The 19,891-nt window shown below is 43.0% G+C and overlaps 1 protein-coding gene across 2 annotated transcripts; it reads left to right on the top strand.

The window, feature by feature from the left end:
* Positions 1-338: 338 nt before the first annotated feature.
* Positions 339-19,493, top strand: Oat (ornithine aminotransferase). Of its 2 annotated transcripts, none has more exons than XM_057778126.1 (10): positions 339-437; positions 6,565-6,801; positions 9,329-9,553; positions 9,761-9,856; positions 12,636-12,763; positions 13,744-13,866; positions 14,842-14,970; positions 15,864-15,977; positions 17,289-17,433; positions 18,608-19,493. In XM_057778126.1, exons 2-10 carry the CDS (start codon positions 6,603-6,605, stop codon positions 18,766-18,768), a joined length of 1,320 nt encoding a protein of 439 aa, XP_057634109.1. In that variant the 5' UTR covers positions 339-437; positions 6,565-6,602; the 3' UTR covers positions 18,769-19,493. The 2 variants fall into 2 exon arrangements, with proteins under 2 accessions (XP_057634109.1, XP_057634110.1); XM_057778127.1 differs by having other exon boundaries at positions 392-526.
* Positions 19,494-19,891: the final 398 nt, after the last annotated feature.

A 19,891-nucleotide genomic window follows, 5' to 3' on the forward strand; every position in this document is an offset into this window, starting at 1 on the left:
AGGTCATGTGATTTCAGCATCTAAGAGGAGATGATGTTGAACTCAAGAGTCTCTTTCAGGAAAGGCTTTGGAGGGTCCATCGGCCAGGGAAACGCAGTGGAAGGCCAGTATCCCTTCAGGTCTCTGTTTCCCTGCCTGTAAAGTACAGCAAATTGCTCCTAAATCCAGTCCAGGGCAGAAGTGCGGCAACCACTAAGGCAGACCTTGCTTTTACTGGAGGCAGCAGAACTCGGCGCCCAGCGGCTCAAGGCCGGGTGGGTGGGGCGAGGGCGGGCCTCGTGTGATTGGTGTGCGGCCCTCCGTCCCGACCAATGAACTGCAAGCACAGGCGGGGCGGGGCAGACAGGGCGTCTTAAACGGCGTGACGCGCCGGGCGGGCGGTCACCTCGGGCTTCGTGGCTGATTTGCGGTTGCTCACGACTAGCGGACCCTGTCAGGTATCAAGCGCGCGCCGGGACTGGATCGAAGAGGCCCGGGACCTGCTCGGAGTCCCGAAGTCTCAGCCGGGGCAGCGCAGGGCTGGAGGGTGCGACACATCCCCGGGGCGGGGCGGGCTCGATGGGGGCGGGCAGGGAACTGGAGGCCGAAGACGTGGCACGGCCGCCTGCCAGGCACAGCTAGGGCTCGCCGCCCTCGGGGCGCTCGCCTAGAGCCTTCGAGGCCTCGGCTTTTGAGAAGGTGGCGTCTCCAGCAGCCTGGCTGCCGGGGATCGGATCTCTTGGGGACAGAGCTGTGAACGCGTGGCTCCTTCACCGGGCGCGGGACACCGATGCGGACCGAGTCCGAGTTCTTCGGGCAGCCTCTATGTCCCGCGACTGCTCCTGCCCATCCCTCTCCACTCCCCACTTTCTCTCCAGCTCTAAACCCAATAAGAGATTGAGGAAGTGACGTGTACATTATTGAGATGTTGGCTAGAGATTGGCCCACAGGGCTTTCGGCACTAAGACCCCCCCCCCCCCCCATCTCCTGCACCCTCTCCTTAGACCTTTGGCAATCGATGCTGAACCTCAGAAAATTCCAGTCTAATTGCGTGGAACTTTCGATGCCAGCAAACTTTGCCTCAGGCCTACATCATGTCTGCTAGTACATTTATTTACCTTGTAAATGTGTCAAGATATATTAAGGGAGGAGAAAGAGTGACTTTGGATTGAAGTGCCCTTTCCAACCTCCCATTTCTCCATCCTAAATCTCCTAAATCAGGATTGTCAGAGCGTCTGTGGGGAAATTAATTTCATATAACCTGAAATGTATTTATGATTTTTTTTTATTGTGTGTGTGTGTGTGTGTTTGCGGGTGTGTGTTCTTGAATGCAGTTGCCTTCCGAGGCCAGAGAGGTCCAATCCCTCTGGAGCAGGCTTCTTGGGAGCTGTGCCATGTGGTGCTGGGAACCAAACTCTGGTCTTGTGGAAGGATAGTAGATGATCTTAACTGTGGAGCCTTCTCTCCAGCCCCTAACTTTAATTAGAATATATTTTTAAAGATTTTTTTTTGTCTCATATATTTTCCTTCCACAGTCTATCTTTATTATAGTTATTTGGGTTTGCATTTTACGCCGTTTGCTTAATTCTTAAGGATGAGTCAGATTCCATACTTTTAAAAATAGCAATGAATGGGCAGTGATTTGGAGGTGTGTGGAGGGTGCGGTGTAGCCGGTCCAATCCTTTCCCAGTAGTATTACTTTAGTTTGCCTGTGACGCACTTGAGGTGAATTTTAGCCAGAATATGCGTTACGTAAAACAAAGCTTTTGTTGGCAGAACTTCAAAAAAATAAGGCCCGTATTTGTGAATGGTTACTTCAGAAAAGTAAATATTTGACAACCGCTAAACCAAATTTACTTCTCGAGCTGAATATTTTCAATGGCTTTTGGATGACTTTACACTGATGGTTCTTTTAGAGTAATTTAAAAAAAATGTTATTTAATAAGGCAAACTGAACAAGTTCTTCCAAATGCAGCCCTTTGTGGAAACTGTACGGTGGAAACATTGCTGATGTGGGTTGATATAAGGCAGGGAAGTGATGGCCTTGGAATTAAATGTTAGCTACTCAGCAGTCTTGGTTTATCACTAGAACTTGTTCTCTTTTCTAGGCCCTTATATCTGCTAAATATAAATAGCAAATAGATAAAAAAAATAGTAAATATAAATGATAAATGGATAATAATGTATTTAGCAACACATTGTTTTCTTTTTGAAGACTGAAAGCTATTAGGTCTGAGTGAACCTTGATGAGAAGGTGAGCTTCTGCACAGGAGGACGGATGAGCTGCCCTGATGCAGGCGGGTGGCCTCATCACCTCTCTAGTCTGGGTCACTTTCTGTTGCTACCTTGCTTCCTTTAGGAGCTGTGTGGTCAGTAAGGAAGGACCTTGCTTACTTGTCAGACAAGAGAATACCAGCAGAAGGCCTACGTGGTTTCCTTCCTTCCTTTCTTTCTTTCTTTTTTTTTTTGGTTTTTCGAGACAGTGTTTCTCTGTAGCTTTGGAGCCTGTCCTGGAACTAGCTCTTGTAGACCAGGCTGGCCTCGAACTCACAGAGATCCGCCTGCCTCTGCCTCCTGAGTGCTGGGATTAAAGGCATGTGCCACCACCACCCAACTTCAGGCTATGTGTTTCTGGAGACATGGCTAGTCACTTTTTTTTTCTTGTCTCATATCTATTTATTAATTTATTTAAGGCAAGCTCTCACTATGTAGACCAGGTTGGCCTCAAACTCATAGAGATCCATCTGGCTCGGCCTCCAGAGGGCAGGGATTAAAGGCGGATGTCAGAGTGCCTGACTATCTCTGACTTCTTGGGTAGCCAAGAATGCTCTTGAACTCCCGACTTCCTGCCTCTGCTTCTCCAGTTTATTAGCTGGTGGAGATGGAATCCAAGGCTTCAGACACAGGCAAGTACTCTACCAGTTTAAAACAAGAAACCATGCAGTGGTTTTTTTTTTTTTAGAAATTGGCTAGCGTTCCTGTGAACTTAGAGCAGAAGAGAACCCAATGAATGGCTCCTTTGTGCTAAACCTGGAGCTTTAACATGAGCTCCTCAAGACACCCGTGAATGGCTTCAGCCTCATTTGACCAATGGGGAAATTGAAGCTCTGGAAGACTGACACATTCACCTCCTAGAGCTACAGACAGAATTTAAATTGTGAAACGCTGTGGATTTTCTACCCTACTTTGACCACTTCCAAGTCTAGAGAAGATGATTGGTGGCTATTTTAAAGGCCATTTGAATTAGAATTTTGTTCTACTTGAACGCAGAGGCTCTTTAATAGAAGTCATGCATAGTAGAGTCTGCTATATCTTGGTCTGTGCAACTCTGATATTTCCCAGTTAAGTTAAATTTCCAGAGATCTACTTTGAGAACTTGGAGAACATTACTCATGTTTTGAATGTTTTTGTTAGGCTACTGATAATAATTTTTTTCTGTATAAAACTGAGGGGACCCAGCAGATAAATAGATTGTGGCAGAGCAGGTAATTCTTGTGCAAACTGAGACAAGTTGAGTTTAGGCAACCTTTTTAAGATTCTTTCTCCTTGTAGTTTTTGTTTTGAGTCAGCTGAGTCTAGCCTTGGCCGGGAAACCCTCCTGCCTGTGCCCCCAAGTGCTGGGATTATAGTAGCCCCCAAACCCTTCTGCAGTCACTTGCAGTTTTATTTCTACCTGTAAAAATACATGACTGAAGCATTTTTAAGATTTTTTTCAATAACCAGGTTTTTTGAGTTGTCTTTCTGTCTATTAAAAAATCAGGGCTGTAGACTTCGGTAGCAAAAGTATAAGAGTAGTTTTTATTTTAAAGTTTGACACTTTCCCTAAGAACAGGTGACCTAGTGGACCCAAAACTGCACTTCCTCTGAGTATTGACTGTACTTTTCTTTAAACAACACTGTTTTCTCAAAGCTTACCAGATCCTTTTAACTTGATTTTGTTTGCTTCCTAGTCTCTGTCAAACACCCGGGACCCATGTCCAAGTTTGTTCTCAGTGTTTCTGGCCATAAATACATTTTTTCTTCTTTTTTTCAAGACAGGGTTTCTCTGTGTAGCCATGGCTATCCTGGAACTCACTCTGTAGACCAAGGCTGGCTTCAAACTTAGAGACTGACCTGCCTCTGCCTCCTGAGTGCTGGGATTCCACCATCCAGTACTACATTGTAGAAAATAGAGAATAGTTAAAGATAGTCACAGTGTCTTTTTTTTTTGTTTCTTTCCTTAATATTTTTTCTTAATGTCTTTGCATATTTGAACATCCTGTATGTATAATTTTTTCTTAAACATATCCTAAAATACCTTGCCATGTCATTAGAAACTTATTTTAGAGATTTATTTATTTTTATGTATATGAATGTTTTGCCTGTGTGCATGTAAGTACACTGCTAAGGAGTATCCGAGAAAGCATGTTTTTTTTTTTTTTTTCGTTTTTGTTTTTTCTTTCCTGAGACAGGGTTTCTCTCTCTGCCTTGGCTGTCCTGGAACTCACTTTGTAGACTAGTCTGGTCTTGAGCTCACATAGATCTGCCTGCCTCTGCCTCCTGAGTGCTGTGAGATCAAAGAAAACATGTTTTATGCTTGTTCGCTAGGCAAAAAGTACTACTGTTTTAAGTTTTTAGTAGCTCAAATAGCATATAATGTGTAGATTGTAGAGAGCCTAGAAAGAAATGGTGAATAGGTGTTTTAGACTTAGTGCTGGCGATGGGGAACAGTTCTTTGTAGTACAGTCAGACGTTTTCCTCAGCTGCCCTTTCCAGTCTAGTGACTCTTGCATTGGTTTTGGTAGAGAGAAAATACTGTGGAAGTTACAGACCTTTTCCTTAAGAAGATGTACTTTTGTATATAATTGTGTGTGTTGCTTTAGGAGTCACTGGAACCCTCCCAAGACAGTCCCTAGAGCTTGAGTTCCAAATCTGTACTGTGGTCTGAACCGTGGGAAGAAAGAACCAGGGCAGTCTTTGGCAAACGACAGAGTTGTGGGATTTGATTAGTGATTGCAAATTCTTGAACCTCACTGGATTTTTAGTGTTGAGTGAGAGCCAAGTTGACAGGGAAGTTAGCCAAGCCCCATGATCGGCTGACTTGGCAGCTCAATCAAGAATGCGAAGATTATGCATGGTTTGACTTGTTAGAGAATTTTTGTTGAAGCATGAATTAGCTATTTGTCTTTTAAAAATAAGGAGATTTGATATCCTAAGCATACCTGGTGTTGGTAACTTTCCTTAATCTAGAATTTATCTTAAAATGTCTTCCCTCTCTGCCTGTAGACATGATACCAGGCATGCTCTTCATTTCCTTTCTGTTGCAGTCCTTTCCTTACTCTAGTCTTTGTTTCGGGCTCTTTACCTGCCAGGGTCTGAATGGTGAGCTGTGCACACACGAGTCGGGAAACTCTCTTGGGGGCTGGCTTTGGGACTGGAGCAGAGAGGTAGCCTGATTCTGAAATGTAAATAGTGTGAGCACCAGTGTGCTTGGGAACTCACACGCCTAACTCAGCAGTTTCTGCTTTGATGTTCTCTTGGTTGAAATTAGTTTTTTCTTTGAACAGTTGATGTTTTGATACTTCTTTTTAGTGTGTGTGTGTGTGGTAGCTGGGGTTATAGAAACAGCCATTCTCTTTTCATCTATTTAAATATTTGTGTTTTTTTACTGTTAAAGCTCAAGACTCTTAACGAATCACAGAACAAGTCTTTTTGCCTTTGTTTCTGCTGCATTTGACTTCCAGGTGTTTTAGATATTTGTGCTAAATGACAGAGCCTACCTTTTTTAGTTTCGGTGGTAAACTCTTTCCACCTCCAAAAGTTACTTTTTCCTGTCTCTCCATTTTTTCTTTTAAGATTGATTTGTTTTTTATTTTATATGTATTAAATGTTTGTCTGCATGTATATATGTGCACTATATGGGTGTCTGGTGCCTGCAGAGGTCAGAAGAGAGTGCTGGATCCCCTGGAGTTACAGACAGTTGTGAACCACCATGTGGGTGTTGACATCTGAACTCAGGCCTTTTGCAAAAGCAGCAAATCCTCTTAACTGCTGAGCCATCTCTCTAGCTCTGTCTCTATTCCACCCCACTCCCCCTTCCTTTTTTGAGATAGTGGCTACTTGTAGCCCGTGGAACTTACTGTGTAGGTCAGACTAGCCTGGAACTTTGGTTGATCATCTTGCCTCTCTGCCTCCTAAATGCTCCTAAAACCTTACTTGGGTTAAAACCACATTTGTTATTGTTCACTACCTACATACTGGGACAGAGTAAAAATGCAAACTAGGGAATAGAGGCGGTGGTCCTAAAGGCCACAGTGGGGTCTAAGGGAGGAAGAGGCATGTGCTGCTTGTCGTCCTAGCTCCAGATGGTCCTTTGATTCCGGAGTTGAAGACCAGCCTGGGCTTTAAAAAAACTACAAAATGGTTCATAGCCCCTGCTTCCTACCCCATGACTCACAGCCACCCAGCAGCTCTGGCCTCTGCCTTGGCGCCCTAATGTCTGCCCTGTACTCTGATAGGAAAAGGCTGCATACTGACTGTGGTAGATGCTCAGCAGTTGTACGTTGACTCTGGAAAGGTTCTCACTCTTCCCTTCTCTTCCTTTAGACAGGTCTCTGTACTTCCATTCCTAAAGGACTCACACAATGTTTTCCAAACTAGCAAGTTTGCAGACAGTTGCTGCTCTGCGGCGAGGGGTCCATGCCTCAGTCGCCTCTGCTGCATCTGTTGCAACTAAGAAGACAGTCCAAGGCCCGCCGTCCTCTGACTACATTTTTGAACGGGAATCTAAGTATGGTGCACACAATTACCATCCTTTACCTGTAGCCCTGGAGAGAGGAAAAGGTATGTTTTGGATTAACCCGCCCCCACATTTCCTGGAAATGTGTTATAAGAAATAGTTGTTTTGTATTTTCTCACATCTAACCTTCATTGAATGTGTGTTGCAGATGGGGCTTCTTCGCCTTTACCAAGTGTCTAGGGCCTCTGTGCCGGTGTGGCCTCTCCTAGGGGACATGAAGAAGACATAGGAACATTACATTGCCTCCAATTTTTTTTAACTATTAGTTTTTATTTTGACATAACCCCAGTAAAAAAGATGATGATATTAAGATATCTTTCCTCTTCATCCAGATAGTTGAGGGCTTTTATTGTTGTGTTCTCTCCTCCCCTCTGGCCCCACGAACTCTCTGTTTTTTCGCTTTTCCCTCCTAGATATTCAGTGTGTCCTTTCTAAGGGTCCGCAGAAACTTTATCTCTTATGTGCACATGTGATCAAAATCAGGAAGTCAGCAACACAGCAAGAATCCACTTTTCTCTTGTGTCCTTAATTCCAAAGGAACTTTAGAGCAGGCCTCTCAGTCTTGTTGGGTTCAGTTGTCGCAGCCAGTGGTAGCAGTTCTCCTCTCCCTCTCCTTTCCTCCTCCTCTTCCTTTTCCCTCTTCCCGGGCCAGTATTTCTTTACTGTAACTCTCTCCCCACTGAGTTCTTTCAGCTCTGTAAGCTAGTGTTTCTTAACGTTTGGCACTGCCTGAACTGATTTCTGCAACGGAATTGCTAGGTCATGTAGTAACTATGCTTAGCTTGTAGAGGAACTGCCAACCTTAAAAAAAAAATGTGTATGTGAGGTGCCCGTGCCTGAGCAGAAGCAAAAGAGGAAGTGAGGTGTCTTACTCTTTCGGGGTCTGCTTTATTCCCTTGAGGCAGGGCTTCTCACTGACCTGAAGATGGCCAGTGAGCTCATAGGACCTGCCTGTCTCTGTGCTTAATGCTAGGGTTACAGGAATGTGTGGCCATGCTCAGCTTTATTTAAACGTGGAATATGGGGTCTCAAACTCGGTCCTCATTCTATGACTGCATAACAAGAACTCCTACTCACTGAGCCCTCTCCCCAGTTCAGAACAGCTACCTTTTTGTCTGGGCAGCTGTACTACTTTTGTTTAATTTATGGTATTGGCAGAGATATGCTCTCATTGTGTAGTTCAGGCTGGTCTTGGACTTGCATTTATCCAACCTCAGACCCAAGTGCTGGGATTACATGTATTCATCTCCACACCCAACCACAATTGTTCATTTTATGTTTCCATTAGCAATGCTGGGAATTCCAAGTTGTTTATATCTTTGCCCTTTTTCCTTTTTAAAAACTATAACCATTCTAGTACAAAATAGTATCTCTTTGTTTTGATTTGCATTTCCCTAATGACTGGTGATGTATATCTTTTCATGTTTAATTAACACATGTATGTGCTTGAAGGAATGGTAGCAAGTTATTTGACCATTTTTAAAAATAGGGTTGTACTTAGTTCAGGCTGGCCTTGAACTCCTGATCCTCCTGTTCTTATTCTCTCAGTGGTGGCATTACAGGTGTGTGCCACCATGCTTAGTCATCATTGAGTTCTGGATTCTAAATCCTTATCAGGCATGTGGTTTGCAAATATCCTGTTATATGGTAGGTTGTAGTCTCTACTTTATAGGACTTTTGTATGTTGTGTGTAACTTCTTTATAAATTCACATTTTTGGCTCCTGAAATTAAAATTGGTAAAGCAGTTACAATCTTCCTCTCCTCTCCTCTCCTCTCCTCTCCTCTCCTCTCCTCTCCTCTCCTCTCCTCTCCTCTCCTCTCCTCTCCTCCCCTCCCCTCCCCTCCCCTCCCCTCCCCTCCCCTCCCCTCTCCTCTCCTCTCCTCTCCTCTCCTTCTCCCTCCCTCCTTCTTTCCCTCCCTCCTCTTCCTTCCTTCCTTCCTTACTTAAATAAACATTACTATAAAAAACTTGCAAATAAAAATAACATCACACACTGAAATTAACCAGACACAAAGTCTAATATCTCAATAAATTTCTGTACAGTTAGACTAGCTGTTTGGAATGGAAGCTGTGGAGCTTCACATTGGATTTTACACTTTCACTATTGGGTATAATTTTTATGTGCTTATTCATCACTAAGAAACAAAATTCATGATAGAACTGCCGTCTTTTTATACTGTTCTGTTAAATATATGTTTCAGGAGTAATAGGTAAAATATACCATTAATATTTCTTTCTCAATCAAAGTGAAGTAGGCTTACACTAAATCAAGTTTTTTGTTTGTTTTTTGGGGGGTTGAGATAGGGTTTCTTGTAGCCTTGACTATCCTGGAACACTCTCTGTAAACCAGGCTGGCCTTGAACTCAGATCCACCTGCCTCTGCCTCCTGAGTGCTGGGGTTAGAGGCGTGCACCACCATCACCTGGCCACTAAACTAAGTTTTAAGCCTAAAAATATATTAAATAGAGTTTCATATGTAGATGTGTAGATTGCTTAAAAATTAGTCTTCATTTTTGGGGTCTTATGGCATATAGAGACTCTCAAACTTTTTTCTTTCTTATTTTTTTAGGCATTTATGTGTGGGATGTAGAAGGCAGGCAATACTTCGACTTTCTGAGTGCTTATGGTGCTGTTAGCCAAGGGCACTGCCACCCCAAGATCATAAATGCTATGAAGAGTCAGGTGGACAAACTGACCTTAACATCTCGTGCTTTCTATAACAACATCCTTGGTGAATATGAGGAGTATATTACCAAACTTTTCAACTACCACAAAGTTCTCCCTATGAACACAGGTAAGACATTCCCATTTTTGTTAAGTTCCCAATAAATCAATCATTTGTTTCTGTTTGTATTTATTTAACATCTCACTAGATTGCTGAGGCTAGCCCTGAATTTACAGTCTTCCTGAATTAATCTTTCATGACTGGGATTCAGTTGCTAAGCTTATTTCTTTGATAATTTGCAGTGTTAGTCAAATCTGAGCTTTTTCCCCACAATAGGAGTGGAGGCTGGAGAGACTGCCTGTAAGCTTGCTCGTCGTTGGGGCTACACCGTGAAAGGCATTCCGAAATACAAAGCAAAGATTGTTTTTGCTGGTATGTGAATTTAATTGTTACATGATATATTATTTATGGACAGTTTTATAAAGGTTGGTTGTGGGATTACTTCTTGGATTTCTAAGTTATTTCTTCATGTATAAGAATACTGCAAACTGGGCTGGAGAGATGGCTCAGTGGTTAAGAGCATTGCCTGCTCTGCCAAAGGTCCTGAGTTCAATTCCCAGCAACCACATGGTGGCTCACAACCATCTGTAATGAGGTCTGGTGCCCTCTTCTGGCCTGCAGGCATACACACAGACAGAATATTGTATACATAATAAATAAATAAATAAATATTTAAAAAAAAAAAGAATACTGCAAACTACCTACTCAATAGAATGCATTTTCAAATTCACTTACATCAAAGATCCTCAGATAATCCAAATACTTTGAATGCTCCCTTCCTTGACATTATAATCCTTCATAATGCTAACTGACATAGATGTGTGCCTTTGCTCAGGATCATATTTTTCTATTTAATAAATGTGGCTAGGGGTCACTGGAGGTCAGACACTAACTACTCCAGGACAGGAGATAGACAGGTAATTAGTCTGGGAGCTGCCTGTCCTCAGAGCTTCCACTCTAGTAGGAAGCAAACAACCTAACATCAATCAGCAGAGCAAACAACTACATCATTTCAGATGGGGTTAACTCAACCATGAAAAGTACAAATACAGTAAAGGGAATGGGAATTCATTTCACTAGGGATGTCTTGACATCTCCACCCTATGCCAGCAGCAACTCGATGAATTCAATACTGGGTGGTTGTATCTTAGCTTTTTGGCATCTCCAAGTATACTCTTGCAAAAGCCTCTGCCACCCGAGTCTCTGACTCAGGCGTCAGTCCATCTTTTTCTCATCTACATCTAAAAGCGTAATCTTTAAGATAACATGCACTGATGAGACCAGGAGTCAACTTGTCTTCCTCTTCCTGGCGTCAGGGATCTCATATTGTAGCTCATCCTGCTGGAATAGAGAGTCTTTCGCTGCTGTTCCAGCTCACTGACTCACCAGCCTGTGTCAATACAACATAAAATATCTTTGCCCCCTTTGCTAGTATGAAAGAGACTGTACAATCTATAATAGAAATCATATTTTGTTTAGAATAGCCAGCCAGGATACCCACAACTAAAACACGAGTTTTTAAAATGGTAAGTTATAGGCAGTTGCTTATGAAACAGCCATGCTGCTATGTTAAGCCACCCTTTTTCTGAATTACTGAGAAAAGTGGAGCTTTTCCCATTTCTTCTTTTTTTTTTAAAGATTTTATTTATTATGTATACAGTGTAGATACATGTAGATCTGCAGGCTAGAAGAGGGAACCAGATCTCATAGATGGTTGTGAGTCATCACGTGGCCACTGGGACTTGAATTCAGGACCTCTGGAAGAGTAGTCAGTGTTCTTAACCTCTGAGCCATCTCTCCAGCCCTCCCATTTCTTCTTTTCTGTCTCTTTTGGATGCTGGCAAGAGCCTAACTATACTTTCTCTAGTACATTAGGCTTTTTCATGTTTTGGTGAAGCCCTCCTGTGTACCATGTAGCTGTTCATCTGACATGTGGCTCTTGTCTTCCTCTTTTGTGTGCCTCCTCTGGGCAGCTGCAGGATTTCCATCTCATCTACCTATGGCTATTCTTTTAACCTTGAGTAAATTGTCCTTGAGCTTTGAAATACAGAAATGGAGCTGGGCAGTGGTAGCGCACATCTTTAATCCCAGCACTTGGGAGGCAGAGGCAGGCAGATCTCTGTTGCAAGGAGAGGCTGCGTGTTTGGTTCCTTGTCACCCGGCTAGCCTAGACCCGAAATAATCACACAGAAACTATATTATTTGAGTCACTGCTTGGCCCATTAGCTCTAGCTTCTTATTGGCTAACTCTTACATCTTAATTTAACCCAATTTTATTAATCTGTACATCACCACAAGGTCATGGCCTACCAGCAAATTTTCAGCTTGTCTGTCTCCAGCAGCTCCATGGCATCTCTCTCACTCTGCCTTCTTCCTCCCAGCATTCCGTTTAGTTCCCCCCCATACCTAAGTTCTGCCCTATCAACAGGCCCAAAGCAGTTTCTTTATTCATTAATGGTAATCACAGCATACAGAGGGAAATCCCACATCAGATCTCTGTGAGTTCAAGGCCAGCCTGATCTAAAAGCGAGTTCCAGGACAGCCAGGCTGCATAGAGAAACCCTGTCTCGAAAAATCAAAAAGAAAAAAAAAAAAGAAGGAAATTCTTCATGTCTATGCAGAATATTTCCTTCCTCACATTCCTATTGTAAATGTACCTTCTTTGTCTAGAAGCCATGCTTTGAATGTCTCAGTTGTTAGGCTTTGGTCAGAAAGGGTCTGGGAAAAGTGCTGCAGACATATCTTTTTTTTTTTAATATTTATTTATTTATTATGTATACAATATTCTGTCTGTGTGTTTACCTGCAGGCCAGAAGAGGGCACCAGACCCCATTACAGATGGTTGTAAGCCACCATGTGGTTGCTGGGAATTGAACTCAGGACCTTTGGCAGAGCAGGCAATGCTCTTAACCTCTGAGCCATCTCTCCAGCCCCTGCTGCAGACATATCTACAATAGTACTTAGGAGACGTTGGCTGCCGTCAGGGAGCTGTTGGAGTTGGTATCAGATTTTCTTTGAGTAGTAGAAAGCTCGCAGTGGTTCTCTAAGGAATCTTTTTTTTTATTTTTAGTCAGGCTTCCCAAGGTGTTTGTAGGAAATACTTTCTAAACTTGTGGGTTTCTTTGGAATAGTCACTGTTTGTCTCTTTTAGATGGAAACTTTTGGGGTCGAACATTGTCTGCAATCTCCAGTTCTACAGACCCGACCAGTTATGAAGGCTTTGGACCCTTCATGCCAGGCTTTGAAACCATCCCGTATAACGATCTGCCCGCACTGGAGGTACATCAGGGTGGCTATGGGACTTGGCTCACAGCAACGGGAAACTTTCTGAATTAATGGTTACCTGTTCAGTGTGTGAAATAAAAACACATCTAATGAGGGGCCTGGAGAGATGTCTCAGTGGTTAAGATCACACACTGCTCTTGCAGAGGTCTCAGGTTCAGTTCTTTGCGCCTGTTTGGTAGCTCAAAACCTTCTGAATTCTATAGTTCAGAGGACTTTGAACAGCCGTGCCCCTGGTGCGGACACATACTTACATGACAGACAACCATTCACATTCAGAAATTAAAATCATTAATGAAGACAGAGGAGGTTGCTCACTGGTAAAACAGCATGGGTGAGGTTCTGGGCTTGACCCCAGTACTTCAGAACAAAGTTATGAGTCTGAACATTTATTGTAAATTAGACTAAAATCTGACTTATTCTCAGTAGTGGACAGTCAGTTTTTAACCTAGGGAAATACGTTTTTGTTATCTAGTGCCAGACTTCATCATCATCATCTCCCCCCCTGCTGTTTATTTATTTATTCGTTTAATTTTATTTATTTACTTCGAGTGTTTTGCCTGCATGTATGTATGCCTGGTGCTCCTGAACTGGAGTTATGGATGGTTGTGAACCACCATATGAGTGCTGGGAGTCAACCCAGTTCCTCTGCAAAAGCAACCAGTGTTCTGCTAAGCTATTGCTCCAGGCCCTCATTAGTCTTTTTTTTTTTTCTTTTTTTCTTTTTTTGATTTTTTCAAGACAAGGTTTCTCTGCAGCTTTTGGAGCCTGTCCTGGAACTAGCTCGTGTAGACCAGGCTGGCCTCGAACTCACAAAGATCCACCTGCCTCTGCCTCCCGAGTGCTGGGATTAAAGGCTGCACCACCACCTCCCGGTTTCTTCTCATTCTTAACAGGAAGTATATGTAGTATTTGACTTCAATTGCCAAATATTGTAGAATGGAAACTATTAGAACTCCCTTCTGTTTCTTTTGTAGCGTGCTCTTCAGGATCCAAATGTTGCTGCCTTCATGGTGGAGCCCATTCAGGGTGAAGCAGGTGTTATTGTTCCAGATCCAGGATACCTGACGGGAGTCCGAGAACTCTGCACTAGGCACCAGGTTGTCCCATTCACTTTGCAGTGAGGCCAAACTTGCCGACACTTATTTGAGCTCTGCTGACAGGATAAATGATTATCTCACTTGCCACCAGATGATTCCAAGAGTTGAGGAACATTGTAACGCTTAGAACCCTCTGTGGAAGCTAACTTGCCAGTCTCTAGAACACTGGCGAGATGCTGTGGTGTGGGCTGCTGTCGCGGCAGGCCTCCAAGCTCTTACTGTGATTTTCTTCTCTTCTCTTTTAATCTCTCCCAAGCCCTGTCTTGTGTTCCTTTGCTCCAAATGTTACGACTCTTCTTCCCTTTCTTTTGCTAAAGCTAATAGTATATTGTTTACTATTGAGAATTCCAGAAAATGTTTGATAATTACATATGAGTTAATTATCTGAATTTGTTCTTAGAGTGTAATTAGGGCCATTAAAGTCCTCCAAACTTTTTGTGTCTGTATAAATGCCTCCCTCCCTCCCTCCCTCCCTCCCTCCCTCCCTCCCTCCCTCCCTCCCTCCCTCCCTCCCTCCCTCCCTTCCTCCCTTCTCTCTCTCTCTCTCTCTCTCTCTCTCTCTTTCTTTCTTTCTTTCTTTCTTTCTTTCTTTCTTTCTTTCTTCAAGACAGGGTTTCTCTGTGTAACAGTTCTGACTGTCCTGGAACTAGTTCTTGTAGATCAGGCTGGCCTCGAACTCACAGAGATCCACCTGCCTCTGCCTCCCGAGTGCTGGGATTAAAGGCGGGCACCACCACTGCCCGGCTATGCCTTTTCTGCCATGCAAAGCAGTGCCACATAGGTCCCTGGAAGGTGTTAGGCTGAACCAGCAAACAGATTTCCAAAGGACACTGTTGAAATTGTGTGGGAACTAAAAACATTGGTACAGTTTTCAGGGTGTGTCAGAATGACACTTAATGGGAGGGTTAAATGATGGTGGCCTTTGTTTCTTCAGGAGGCTAGAATGACAGTTGCGTGGCCTGTTCTTTCTCCCAGGTCCTGTTTATTGCTGATGAAATACAGACAGGATTGTCCAGAACTGGTAGACGGCTGGCTGTGGATCATGAGAATGTCAGACCTGACATAGTTCTTCTCGGGAAGGCCCTTTCTGGCGGCTTATACCCTGTAAGTTAAAAACCCCTATGTTTCTTCTGACCTTGACTAGGATGCCTTTCAAGTCATTTGATTTGACTCCAGGCCACCTGGAACAGTTTAGACTTCCATTGTGCAGTCTACTTGGTTAATTTTGACCAAGTGGAATTATGTTTTGGGATGTGCTGTGGCATTTGATTTCGACAGAAGCATTTCCCCTCAGAAGCTCCTCCTCCCACTTTTGAGAAAGTGTCACTACTGATTGTTCAAGACCATGAACAAAGAATGTAAGAGGGAACGTTTGTTCTTTTTTGGGGGTTTGTATCCAGAGCTAGTGATTGATGTGGGATAAAAGGGTTTTGAAGAGTAGATGTTCTTACTGAGTAGACTGAATTGTCTTCTTATAGGGAATGCCCAAGTTTGTTTCTAAGCAGAGCATTTTGGAAAGGACTATAAATTATCTCATTGCAAAAACAGTTCTGCTTGGGTTGCAGAGATGGCTAAGTGATCCAGGGCACTGACTGCTTTTCCAGAGGACCTGGGTTCAGTTCCCAGCTCCCACCTGGCAGCTCACAACCATCTGTAACTCCAGTTCCAGGGGATCTAACACCCTCTTCTGGCTTCCATGGGCATGGCAAACAAGTGGTTGCATAGACATACCTGTGGACAAAAAACCTTCTACAGATAATATAATAATAAAAAAGTGTTTTTCTTTTAGTTCTAAAAGTGTGCACTATATTGTTCTGTGCCACTGAAGTTTGTTTACTGTGTCTGTAATGTGTTGGGCCTGTCTTGGGTTATTTACTGAGAGTCAGGGACAGATGGAAACTGCTGGTTGATAGAATTTCATATCAGTGCTACAGAAGTATCTGTGTCCCTGGCGTGCTGAGATCTAAGGAATGACAAAGATGGGCTCTGTCTTTCAGGTGTCTGCAGTGCTGTGTGATGATGAGATAATGCTGACCATTAAACCAGGGGAACATGGCTCCACATACGGTGGTAATCCACTGGGCTGCCGAATTGCCATTGCATCTCTTGAGGTAAAAACTGATATGGCTGAATGATATCTACTTTTAAGTAGTGTTGAAGTTATCTTTAACTTGAGTCCTGGTGTAAAAAGAAGTTTAATAAGATTACTAAGTGTTAGAGAGCATGAGGAATGAAGGGAAGATTTTAGGAGCAAGGCGTTCCCAAAGAGTAAGGTAGCTTCGCTGGGCAGTGGTGGCGCACACCTTTAATCCTTGCATTCGGGAGGCAGAGGCAGGCGGATCTCTGTGAGTTGGAGGCCAGCCTGGTCTACAAGAGCTAGTTCTAGGACAGACTCCAAAGCTACAGAGAAACCCTGTCTTGAAAAAAAACCAACTAACTAACTAACTAACTAACTAAATAAATAAATAAATAAATGTATGTATGTAAGGAAGCTTTTTGCCTTGCCTAATAGACTGGACTCCTAGGCTTCTGGAGTTTGTAATTGGTCAGCTGGCAGCAGCAGAACTCCTATACACTACCACCTAATATGTTCCTTTGGTTTAGCAAGCAAGATTTTTTTTTCTTGTTTGTTATTCAAATCAAGATCTCACTATGTAGTTCACACTGGCCTGAAATTTACCCTGTAGCTCAAGCTTAGACAGCTCAATCCTCCTGCTTTAGCTGCCCAAATGCTAGGATTACAAGTGACCACAAAGCTCTTTTTCCCTTTTATTTTTTTTCAAACTTGGATTTGAGGACTGGTGGTCTTAGTTCAGTAGAAGAAGAAGGCCTTGGGTTTCATTCCTTAGTACCACACAGGTAAAAAGTGAAGTCAGGGATGGTGGAAGGCAGGACAATCACAGGTTTTAAGCTAGCCCAGGAAAGTAGATAAAAGGTTAGTGTATGTTAGGGGGAGGGAAAAAGGCAATTCCGTGCAGTTTCAAGTTAAATTATTCTTAGTCCATTGAGGTGTTCAGATAATAACAACATATTGCATTAATCAATTTTTGATTTTTATTTTTGTTTTTTTGAGACAGGTTTTCTCTGTTCTGGAACTTGCTGTGTAGACCAGGTTGGCCTCAAACTCACAAAGATCTGCCTGCCTCTGCCTCTCAAGTGCTGGAATTAAAGGCATGCCACCGTTGCCTGGCTCTCATTAAACACATTTTAATCTTTATTTTGCCATGAAGACTGGTTGTCAGTGGATTTGCGATTAAAGCAAGGCTCTGAAGTTGTATGTCTTTAGCTAGAAATTACTACAGACCCTGAAAAGCCAATGCAGGTGATGTCACTCTGGTGTTTCCCAAGTGCTTTTTGCTTCTAGTCGTACACAGATTACTCCAGGGACACTCTGAACATTTGTGTAATTTTTAAAAAAACAGGTTTTAGAAGAAGAGAATCTTGCTGAAAACGCAGACAAGATGGGCACCATGTTGAGAAAGGAGCTCATGAAGCTGCCCTCCGATGTTGTGACCGCTGTAAGGGGGAAAGGGTTGCTAAATGCCATTGTCATCCGAGAAACCAAAGGTAAGGGCCTTTCAAAGACACAGTGGGTAGACAGGGTGGGCTGGATTGTTGGTCAAGCCGTTTAGATAAAGTATGACCTGATTGTCTTAATGTTATCCTAACTGTAGGTCTTTCCAACAGGAAGGCATTTAAACTCCTTTGGCCAAGTGTTTGTTCCTTGCAGACATTTCTTTTCCTGTCTCTGTTAGTTAGGCAGCAGCTGGCTATCCTGGGTTAGTGTCCGTTAATCTTTTTCCCTCACTTGAATGCTTTCTAAGAGGCTGTGGAGGCAAAGGTAGGAATAAAGGAATGGCTTTGATGTTGGCAATAGATAATGGAGGTTTAAGCCTTCATTGTGTGCCTGATATCAGTTATCACCCTCCAGGGCACCCTTCTGGTTTTCTTTGGCTAACTCTTCCTTTTAAAGCGATTGAAAACAGGAGAGGAGCTTTTGAGAAAGAAACTGAGCCTGGTTCCACCCAAGAGTATCTGATATGGGTTGGGTGGACTCAGGCAGTTCTAGGCAGTTCTGCCTGCAGCTTTGTTGAAAAACCCTGCCGGGAAATGAGGCTTAGTTCCCAGTGGTCAGGAGGTGTGTCCATATCAGCAACCTGTAGTGTTCCTAGGATTCGGGGCTTGCTTATTCCGTTTATTTCATTTATGTCTCCTACCCAAGTCTTTCACATTAGCTCCTTATGATTGCATGCCAGGCATCCCTAATCTGAGAAGTTGAAATGATCCCCAATCTGAAAGGTTTTGACCACCATCACATCAGAGGAGGACAATCCTATACTTTGACCCCAGGGGACAGGCCACAATCAAAATGCAGGTGCACTAAGAATTTTGTGTGAAATTACCTTTAGTTTGAGTATGAAATACAAGTTTCATGTTTACATGAGCCCCCTTTCCTCTTCTGTGTATGCCAACATTCCTGAATCTGGAAGGAGCCCTTCTGGCCCCAAGCACTGCAGACAAGGGATGCTCTGTCTGTAGCAGTCTAAACATGTCATTCAGACCTAGTTAGGTGCTTGCTAAAAGGTCAGTAATGCAACCTCTTGAGCAAAGGAGCAACTTAGAGCTTCTTTTCCTGAGCAGATCCTGGGAACACGCTCTGGTGGGGCTGTGCTGCCTGTGCCTATGACAAGGGTTTTTATATATTGATCTCTGTGAATACATTGTGACCATTTTTCTGTAGATTGTGATGCTTGGAAGGTGTGTCTGCGACTCCGAGATAATGGGCTCCTGGCCAAGCCAACCCATGGCGATATCATCAGGTTAGCCCCTCCACTTGTGATCAAGGAGGACGAGATCCGGGAGTCAGTGGAAATCATTAACAAGACCATCTTGTCCTTCTGAGAATAAGAACTGCTCAGTGGTCCCCGGGAGCCATCTTCAGACGGACTTCTTGTGACACTCTGCTCACAGCAGGCAGATCCCACTGGTTTGTCTCTTGAAAGACAGTTTTTTTTGGATATGCATATCTATTTTTTTCAGTTGATGCATAGTAGAGTGACATTTATGAACCTGCAGTTGGCTATGGCATCTCTCTTTGTTAAATTTTGACTTTGTGGGAACTTTCTAAGGTGAAGCACTTCCTTCCATCTCTACATAGCCTTCAAATGCAGTCCTGCATCATTGACACACATTTTTATAATTTCCTTGCTGGTGTGAATGTTTTGTGTTTGAAAGTTATTTCTGAGATACTACATGAGAGACTTGCTTAACCTCATGCAGTTGAATCATTTTAATCAATGAATGTTAAGATGATTAAAGGTTAAGCATATGTAAAATACCCGTTTCAAGTAAACTTTGCATTGGCCAACACTAGAATGCTTTATATAGATTCTGAGAATTCTGTCCTAAATTACACTTTCAAGTGCTTGATTGCAATTTGTAAAACATTTATTTTCAGTATTTCTTTGAATAAAGCTTATTTTTCTTTTTACACCAGCAGAGTATTTTGTATTTACATATTGATAATAGTAAGTGTATTTCACTCCTGTGACTGGCATTTCATCTCTTCTTGAGACCATTGGGTGTGTTTTAGGCTTTTTATTCTAAATAAAGCTATGATTAGTTCATATCTGTATAATGATGTGAGTTTTGTTTTTATTGTTGTTTTTTTCTTTATATTTTGTTTTATTTTTCTCTAGTGTGTTTTGTGGAACAACTTACTATAAGGTGCTTGCTGTTCAAAGGGGATGAACTTTCTGACCGCTTTACTCCTCTTTTTTTTTTTTTTGGATTTTCAAGACAGGGTTTCTCCGTAGGTTTTGGTTCCAGTCCTGGAACTAGGTCTTGTATACCAGGCTGGCCTTGAACTCACAGAGATCCGCCTGCCTCTGCCGCCCGAGTGCTGGGATTAAAGGCGTGTGCCACCACCGCCCGGCTCACTTTACTCCTCTTTAATCAGCCTGGTGCTCCCTGTTCCTGAGGAGGTCACCATAATGATGCCAAACTTAGTGTGGACACCTGATCA

This window comes from Chionomys nivalis, chromosome 8 (assembly GCF_950005125.1).
Source record: "Chionomys nivalis chromosome 8, mChiNiv1.1, whole genome shotgun sequence".
Classification (NCBI taxonomy): Eukaryota; Metazoa; Chordata; class Mammalia; order Rodentia; family Cricetidae; genus Chionomys; species Chionomys nivalis.

Coding starts and splice junctions, on each gene's coding strand:
- Oat (XM_057778126.1), top strand. CDS start 6,603: ATGTTTTCCAAACTAGCAAGTTTGCAGACAGTTGCTGCTCTGCGGCGA. Junction 6,802..9,328: donor AGCCCTGGAGAGAGGAAAAG/GTATGTTTTGGA, acceptor TTATTTTTTTAG/GCATTTATGTGTGGGATGTA. Junction 15,978..17,288: donor TTGCCATTGCATCTCTTGAG/GTAAAAACTGAT, acceptor TTAAAAAAACAG/GTTTTAGAAGAAGAGAATCT.